At 38.3% G+C, this 9,196-nt stretch overlaps 1 protein-coding gene across 1 annotated transcript in view; it reads right to left on the bottom strand.

The window, feature by feature from the left end:
* Positions 1-2,703: 2,703 nt before the first annotated feature.
* LOC102758482 (NKG2-D type II integral membrane protein-like) overlaps positions 2,704-9,196 on the bottom strand; it is a 15,118-nt gene continuing 8,625 nt past the window's right edge. The window contains exons 5-8 of the mRNA XM_006769582.2: positions 9,048-9,083; positions 8,361-8,512; positions 7,955-8,058; positions 2,704-2,972 (exon numbers count right to left, since the gene is read on the bottom strand). Of these exons, the coding sequence (XP_006769645.2) occupies positions 2,855-2,972; positions 7,955-8,058; positions 8,361-8,512; positions 9,048-9,083 (410 nt within the window). The 3' untranslated portion in view covers positions 2,704-2,854. The remainder of the gene's footprint in view (positions 2,973-7,954; positions 8,059-8,360; positions 8,513-9,047; positions 9,084-9,196) is intronic.

Here is a 9,196-nt window from a genome sequence, read left to right as displayed (position 1 = left end):
AATCAATTGAATAAAAAATCTGATGAACAGAATAAACTGGTGAATATACTAGAATCAAAGGCATAGAACGGGAGTCGACTGACAATTATCAAGGGAAAGGGATGTTTGGGGTGCAGAAAGAGGTTGGAAAAAAATCATGCACCTATGGATGAGGACAGTGTGGGAGGTAAGGACAGAGGGTGGGGTGGGAACCGGGTGGAGGGGAGCCATGGGGGAAAAAAAGAGAAACAACTGTAATAATCTGAACAATAAAGATTTAATTAAAAAAATAATATTTAAATGTGATTTTCTCTTTCAGTTTCATTTCTTCATCAGTGAATGGGAGTATTTCTGAAACATTATAACATAATATATCAAAGAAGATTAAACACTGAAGCAAATAAAAAATTCACTTGTCACAGTGGTCAGCAAACCACGGCTCGCGAGCCACATGCGGCTCTTTGGCCCCTTGAGTGTGGCTCTTCCTAAGCCTTAGGAGTACCCTAATTAAGTTAATAACAATGTACCTACCTATACAGTTTAAGTTTCAAAAATTTGGCTCTAAAAATAAATTGCAATCATTGTACTGTTGATATTTGTCTCTTGATTAATGAGTTTGCCGACCACTGTGCTAGACAATTAAAAATTTGCAAAATATAAAAAAAATGACAATGTTGCACTATTTTGGAAAGGAATATAATTACTTTTATATTAACACAAAATGTGTATGTATGTATTTATTTATTAATATATTTTATGGTTTTTTTTTTACAGAGAGGGTGGGAGAGGGATAGAGTTAGAAACATCGATGAGAGAGAAACATTCATCAGCTGCCTCCTGCACACCCCCTACTGGGGATGTGCCGGCAACCAAGGTACATGCCCATGACTGGAATCGAACATGGGACCCTTCAGTTTGCAGGCAGACACTCTATCCACTGAGCCAAACAAGTTAGGGCATGTACACGCATTTAGTATTGTTTATATAAATGAGTTAATCTTTTCTACTATAATAGAATTAATTTTCAGTATAACAAATTTGGATAGATATATTCCAAATAACAAAATTTAGTTGGGTCTCTGGAATAATTTTTAATAGTTGAAAGGAGTCCTGACACAAAATTTGAAAACTGCTCTTATAGCACCAATTTTCTTATTAAAATGCTAATGTATAGGAGGTACTCTTTTCACCCTACCATGTTATTAAGATAAATATAAAAGATTCTATTTTATCAAGCACACGGGGATAATAATCAGGATTAAAAACAATTTTAGCATCCCTCTATCAGTTACTTTTAAGAAAAAATCCTCATCAATGAGAGAAAGAGAGAGAGAGAGAGAAGAGAGAAGAGAGGAAAGAGAGGAGAAGAGAGGAGAAGAGAGAAGAAGAGAAGAGAAGAGAAGAGAAGAGAAGAGAAGAGAAGAGAAGAGAAGAGAAGAGAAGAGAAGAGAAGAGAAGCGAAGAGAAGAGAAGAGAAGAGAAGAGAAGAGAAGAGAAGAGAAGAGAAGAGAAGAGAAGAGAAGAGAAGAGAAGAGAAGAGAAGAGAAGAGAAGAGATATATGGATCAGCTGCCTCTGACCAGGAGTGGAACCTACAAAGTTTTGGTGTCAGGGACTCTAACCAACTGAGCACACTGACCTGGGTTCATTTACTTTGAATGAAACAAATGCTCTCTTACCTAAAGATAGAAGCTTTTTTCTTCATTAAGCAAGCACTTGCTCTTTGTCACTGTTTTTTATTAGATTCCAGATCTCTGAAAATTTTGAGTCAGTTGTAGTCAGCTTTACCATTGCTGACTGGTGTTTTGGAGTTCCTTACTCTGCCATTTTCCTTCCTTAAGAGTTGAATGGAACAAATATTATTTATTATTTACACATTAAATCTGCCAAAGAAATATATGCTCTTTTATATTTCAATTAATGCATAGTAACCTTGAAGAATAGACTTGATCTATGAAATAAATTTTAGTAAAAATAGAAATTCTTTTCTCTTCTAGCCTCCAGTTAACAAAACCTGACATTTCCTCTAATCAATGCAAATATATAAAAAATGGTCAGTTATTTGATGGTAATTGTGAAGAGCCTGGTCATTGTATATGTAAGAAGAGAACATATGGAGATTAAATCACTCATATGCGGGATATAAAACCAAAAGCAACAAATGAACAAACCTGAAAACAAACAAAATCACAGCGATATAGACAACAGTATGGTGGTTACCAGAAGGAAGGGGGGGTGGAGGGTAGTAAAGGGCAAAGGGGGTCAAATATGTGATGGAAGAAGATTTGACTTTGGGTGGTGGGCACATAATACAATATATCGATGATGTATCATAGAATTGAACACTTGAAACCTATATAATTGTATTGCTCTATGTCACCCTAATAAATTTAATTAACTAAAATAGAAAGATGTGGAAACATTGAAACTTTTCCAGGATTATTTTTAACTTTAAGAAATACTTCAAAAATAGAAAATTTAATAAACCCAATATACCCTTCATCCAAGTGTATTTAATTTTCAATTGTATTGTATTTGAAAGTTTTAAAAGCCTTAATAGATTAATATGTGTGAATATTTAATAAAATCGTATTTTAAAATTTAGTTCTACCATAGGTATTATCAACAGTTTATTAAAATTGAATATGAATTTATTCATCTCTCAATAATTTAAAAATAAATGAAACATTGTTACAGAAGATATGTCATTTAATTGTTAGTTTTTATTTGCTGCAAGTATAAGGTTTGTGGCATGTCAGATGAAAAAATATTTAATAAATATTGGTGGCGTTTTCTTCTGGAAGTTTTCTTCATGAAGAAAGTCAGAGAATGGCGTTTTTATTTTGAAATCCTTTATATTTTATAAATAACAAACTTCACACAATCCTTTGCATGCAGATGTATATGTTTGGAGTTAAACAGTTTTCTGTGTAACCTTTAAAACTTGAACCGTAAACTGCACAGGTTCCGTTTGCCATGTCAACCATTGTTATTCTAGATTAGAGAGAAGAACAAATTACATGCATGATTACATTAATGCAGAAAAATAATTAAATACTATTTACTTAAATATAGGTACTGAAATAATATCATTATAGCAGATTTAAGAACTTTGCCTGGCCTTTTTAATTTATAGATAAGCAAAATATAACCAACTGAGGTAATAAAAGTAAAAATTGCATTCTATTATAAATTAAGTGCTACTATTTTATTTTATTTTTTAAAATATATTTTATTGATTTTTTTACAGGAAGAAGGGAGAGGGAATAGATGAAAGAGAAACATTGATCAGCTGCCTCCTGCACAACCCCTACTGGGGATGTCCCCGCAAACAAGGTACATGCCCTTGACCGGAATCGAACCTGGGACCCTTCACTCCGCAGGCTGACTCTCTATCCACTGAGCCAAACCAGTTAGGGCTGTGCTACTATTTTTATATACTGGAAATTAGTCAATGTAGAAAGTCTGGAATCTCTTTATATGTGTACCCATCCTATACAATAAAAGCCTAATGTGCTGTGTCCAGGTGCCTGGTCGACTGTTCAACCAATCAAAGCATAATATGCTAATGATATGCTAGGGCCACTCACCACTCACTATGATGTGTACTGACCACCAGGGGGCAGATGCTCTAACCGGTAGGTTAGCTTGCTGCTGGAGTCCAGCCAATCAGGACAAAGCGAGGCGGGCCAGACACACCCTGGAGCCCTCCCGCAGTTCCTCCCCAGCTGACCAACCTCCTTCGTCCTGCCACAGCCCTGACTATTCACCAGTGAGGTCCCTCGGCCTGACCTGTGCCCTCTTGTAATCTGGAACCCCTCAGGGATGTTGCAGAGCCAGTTTCAGCCCCATCCTGCAGGCCAGGCTGAGGGTTTCCTGTGGTGCACAAATTTGTGCACTCGGCTTCTAGTGTGAAATAAAAGCTTTAAAATGTATTTAAAGAAATATTTGGTTAGAAATAAATTCAGAATTTCTTGTCATGTTTTGTGAAAAATGTACAATATTCTTCAGATATGTGCAATTTTACTTTTAAAAATTTAAATTTTTTTAAATTTAAAAATTATAAAAATTTTATTATAAAATCCTCCAGTATATACACACATACATAAGTGTGTGTGTGTGTGTGTGTGTTTGTGTGTGTGTGTGTGTGTGTGTTTGTGTGGTTAGGCACAATTATACATGTATATCTATTTTACTTGAGGATTTCAGTATTTTTGTAGTTATATAGTTAATGTAATAAATAATGATTTGTTTTCTGCCAGGAACAGGTAGGAAAGATAAGTTTGAGGAAAGAATGATGATTTTACTTCCATATGAAGTTGACACCACTAAAGGACTGTTAAGGAAGAGATCATTATTTCTGTCTAAACAGAAACAACTAGCCACTATAAGAGAAGAAAATTAAGGTATACTTGGTAACAGCTCTTAGTTGGTCTCAATCTATGCACATTAGAAGCTCATTCTTTCTAATCTAACTGTATTCATGTGTTTTTTTAATTTCTGTGTTTGTTTACCTATGCCATTCTCATCACATTTCTGCCAGAATATGGGTTACATGGGCTTTATTTATTAACTATATTTCTAACTAAAGTGTGAATCTTTTAAAAGAGTTATGGTCTATTCATCTCTGTAGTTATCTCTGCATAGTTTATGGAAATCAAGCAGCACTCAATCAGTATTTGTCACATTCATAAACAGAAGTTTAGTATGCTAGTTGTTTTATTTACAAACTGGATTTTTATACTTGCAGAGTGGATAAAAGTGAGATAAAATGATACAAAAATCTTATTAGTAGTCCCAGAGAACAAACTCTTTTTTGTCATCCATACAGATCAATTCTAAGTTATACAGGGACCCATACAAAATTTCAGAAATAGAATGTGAAGTATGGATAAATAGAACAGACTAACAGATCTCAGAGGGCAGAAAGATTGGGAGGATGGCAAGAGATCAACCAAAGAAATATATATATACATCATAGAGGCCTGGTGCATGAAATTCATGCATGGGGAGTGGGGGTGTCCCTCAGTTCGGCCTGCACCCTCTCTCAATCTGGGACTGCTGTCTCCTAACGTCTTGCCTGCCAGCTTGCCTGATTGCCCCAACCACTTGCCTACCTGCCTGATTGCCCCTAAGCACTCTGCCTGTATGCCTGCTCACCCCTAACCATTCTGCCTGCCTGCCTGATTGCCCCTAACCCCTCTGCCTGTCTGATTGCACCTAATCATTCTTCCTGCCTGTGTGCCTGATCACCCTGACTCCTCTGCATGCCTGCCTGCCTGATCACTCCGACCCCACTGCATGCCTTCCTGATCATGCCTAAACACTTGCCTGCCTTCCTGATCACCCCTATCCACTTGCCTGCCTGTCTCATCATCCCTCACTGCCTCTGCCTGCATGATACCCTAACAGCTCCCCTGCCAGCCTGATGCCCCTAACTGCTCCCCTGCTGCCTGATCCTCCCTAACTGCCTCTGCCTCAGCCCCTGCCACCTTGGCTTAGTCCAGATGGATGTCTGGAATGATGTCCAGAAGGTCATTCGGCTGTCTAGTTTAATTAGCATATTATGTTTTTATTAGTATAGATAGGTTTAACCGATGGACATGAAAAATAATGTGATGAAGGCCTAGGTGGGGTGGAGAAAAGAAAAGGGAGAGAAAATGGGGGACATCTGTAATAGAGTCAACATTAAAAAAAAGATAGACCAGAGTCTGATCCATAAAAACCAATATCAATAATTGCAAGTAGATTCAAGTGACAAAGTATGTTTCTTGATCAAAATGCAATTAGACATTGATAACAAATATCTCTGGGAAATTCTCAAATGTTATAAACTAACACTTGAAAATTTCATGCATCAGAGAACAGTGTAAAAGGGAATTTAGAACTATTTTGGAATGAATGGAAATGAAAATAAATAGCTCAGAAATGTGGGAATGCTGCAAAATCATCTCAAATATTAATAGCATGAATGCTTTGATTAGAAAATATCTAATATATGGATCCAACCCATATATTAATTTTTGTGATAAGAAACTAGAGAAAGAAAAGTTAACCCTGAGTGAGAAGATAATAAAGATCAGAGCAGAAATTAATTAAATAAAAAATTGAAAGATGAATGTTAAATTAGCACAGAAAATATGCTCAATATCATTAGTCATGAAGAAAATGCAAAATTCAAACCACTATACACATTAGAATGGATAAAATTTAAGAAACTGATCATAACAATTATTGACCAAAATGTTGAGCAACTCTTAAGTCTCACACACTGCTAATCAGATTGTAAAATTGCACAAGCCTTTTGGATAATAGTCTGGCAGTCTCTTAAATAGTTAAACATATTCTATCTAATTAAAGAGTAATATGCAAATTTACCATTACTCTATCACACTGTCACAAAGATGGCATTGGCCATGGAGCTGGAGAGATCAGGAGGCTTGGGTTGCCCCTGGCGATAGAAGCTTCCCGCCTGCCTTGGCTGGCCCTCTGCTCCGCTCAAGGCTACAAAGTTTCAATTATAGAAGATAAATAGATCCCAGAAAAAAAAGATAAAGAAAAAAAAGGAGAGGCTGGAGTTTGGGTTGCTGGGGGGTGTGGCCAGCCTGAAAACGGCCATCAGCCCCTCACCCAAAGTGGTCAGGCACCCCAGCGGGACCCCACCCTGAAGGGGTTGAGGGCAGCCTGAAAACGGCCCTAAGCCGCTCACCCAGGCTGGCCACACCACCATGGGGTTAGGGTCCCCGTAGGGGGGCTTAGCCAGCCTGCAAATAGCCATCAGCCCCTCACCCAGGCTGGCCAGGCACCCCAGGATCCAGGACACCCTTCAGGGCAAACCAGCCGGCCCCCACCTATGCACCGGGCCTCTATCCTATATAATAAAAGGGTAGTATGCAAATTGACCCTAACAGCAGAACAACTGGGAATGAGTGGCCACCTATGACACACTGGCCACCAGGGTGCAGACGCTGAATGCAGGAGCTGCCCTCTGGTGGTCAGTGCGCTCCCACAGGGGGAGCTCTGCTCAGCCACAAGCCAGGCTGCCAGCTGTCAGCACAGCGGTTGTGGTGGGAGCCTCTCCTGCCTCCTCAGCAGCGCTAAGGATGTCTGACTGCAGCTTAGTCCTGCTCCCCCCTGGCAAGTGGATATCCCCCATTTTTTTTTCCTCCTCCTCATCAGCGCTAAGGATGTCCGACTGCTGCTTAGGCCTGCTCCCCGATGGCAAGTGGACATCTCCGAAGGGCTCCCATGCTGCCAGAGGGATGTCTGGCTGCCAGCTTCAGCCTGATCTCCCTGGGAGCGGACCTAAGCCAGCAGGTGGACATCCCCTGAGGGGTCCCAGACTGTGAGAGGGCACAGGCTGGGCTGAGGGACTCCGCCAAGTGCACAAAGTTTTGTGCACCGGACCTCTAGTATTTATTATAAGATCCATCTGTTTCTCTCCTATGTATTTATGCAAGAAAAAAAAAGAGCCTCTGCTCATACAATGACTTGCACACATATGTTCATAGCAAGTAGCTTGCACAGTATTTAGCACATAGAAAACACTTAATTTTACTCATTTTTATGGTTACTGGCTGCTTCCCAATGTACTAAATCTAGGCCTGACTCCATTAGCATATGGCAGTTTTGGACTGACTCTATTAGCATATGGCAGTAGTCGATAAACTGCAGCTGGTGAGCCACATGCAGCTCTTTGGCCCCTAGAGTGTGGCTCTACCACAAAATACCACGTGCAGACATGCACATACAGTGAGATTAAAACTTCATCGCCTATGCGCAGAAGTCGGTATTTTGTGGAAGAGCCACACTCAAGGGGCCAAAGAGCTGCATGTGCCTCGCGAGCCGCAGTTCGCACACCACTGGCATATGGGATGTCCTGGCATTGTGGTAAGGAGAATGTGGTGGTTCAGTGATCACAGGAATAGCTTAGAGGCAAATCCACAACTAGAGACTTACTGTAGGTACAGACTTACTGATCGTGAGCCAGAATGGAGCCATCTTCCCACTGCCAGTTTCCGTTTGTAGAATTCTTTTTCAGTCCCATCCAATGGTAGGACTTTAGCAATTTAAAGATATCCTATTGGAAATCACAAATAAAGTCAATTCTAAGAATAGTATTAAATACAAGGCTATGATCATTTAATCATTTTCCCCACAGTTGAGGAAACTGCATTCTGTCCTCTTTCAGAATTCCAACTTCAACAACACATATACTATATAATTCCTGCAATTTTTGTGATTTTTTATTTTTAATACAGAAGAATATGGAGTTGATGTGTCAGAGCCTTGTGCCTCTATTATATATCAGGTTCATATTCCAGAGAGTTGCCACATATGGTAGGACTCAATATAGGCAGATGAGTTAAAACAATACTTCACCTGGTCCTCTTGGCTGTATATCTTCAGGAGACTAGAATTTTGAGTCATGCAGGAAGCTTGGCTCTGAAACCAGTTCTTGCTCTCATTAAAAAATTTGTAGCAGTTGTTTCCATAACATAGCCAGTTTTTAGGACATGGGCCACAGTAACTTTCTAGAAAGCGAGAATATGTTATTAATTCTGCACATGTCTAAATATTATATTAGATTTTTTTTTGAGGCAGAGTAAATATTTTTTTTTATTCTAACTCTACAATTCTAAATATTAGACCATTATGGTCATACCCACTGACATATGTCTATATTTATAGATAGATATGCCAAAACTATGTTTTCTACTTTTTAAAATTACTCCTTCATTGTAAAAAATAAAATAAAATTTAAAAAGCAGTATTGGCCCTGACTGGTTTGGCTCAGTGGATAGAGAAATATATTTTAAAATAAATAAATAAAATAAAATGGAATAATGAATTGTGGACCAGAATTCATTTTCTTTTACATTTTCTTTTTATTACAGTTATTGGGGTGAGATTGGTTAATAAGATTATATAGGTTTCAAGTGTAGATTTCTATAATACATGATCTTTCTTATAAACTTTCCAGTCAGCAGCACGGGATACATGCATAAACCCCTGTATACACAGATACATACAATTTGTGCTTCCAGATATTAGAAAACTTTCTCTTACCGTTCAAGGAAATTGGCACTGCTTGGTTGAATAACGCTGTTAAAATAATCATATATTGGAAAGTTATGTGTTGTGACATAGTTCAAGCAAACATAAAAATATATGACAAGTTTCTGGACTAATAGCTAAAATATAAAGGCACATGAAAT

Source organism: Myotis davidii, unplaced genomic scaffold (genome assembly GCF_000327345.1).
Source record: "Myotis davidii unplaced genomic scaffold, ASM32734v1 scaffold2864, whole genome shotgun sequence".
Taxonomy (NCBI): Eukaryota; Metazoa; Chordata; class Mammalia; order Chiroptera; family Vespertilionidae; genus Myotis; species Myotis davidii.
The sequence above is the reverse complement of the archived record's forward strand: the minus strand, read 5'-3'. Positions and strand labels throughout refer to the sequence as shown.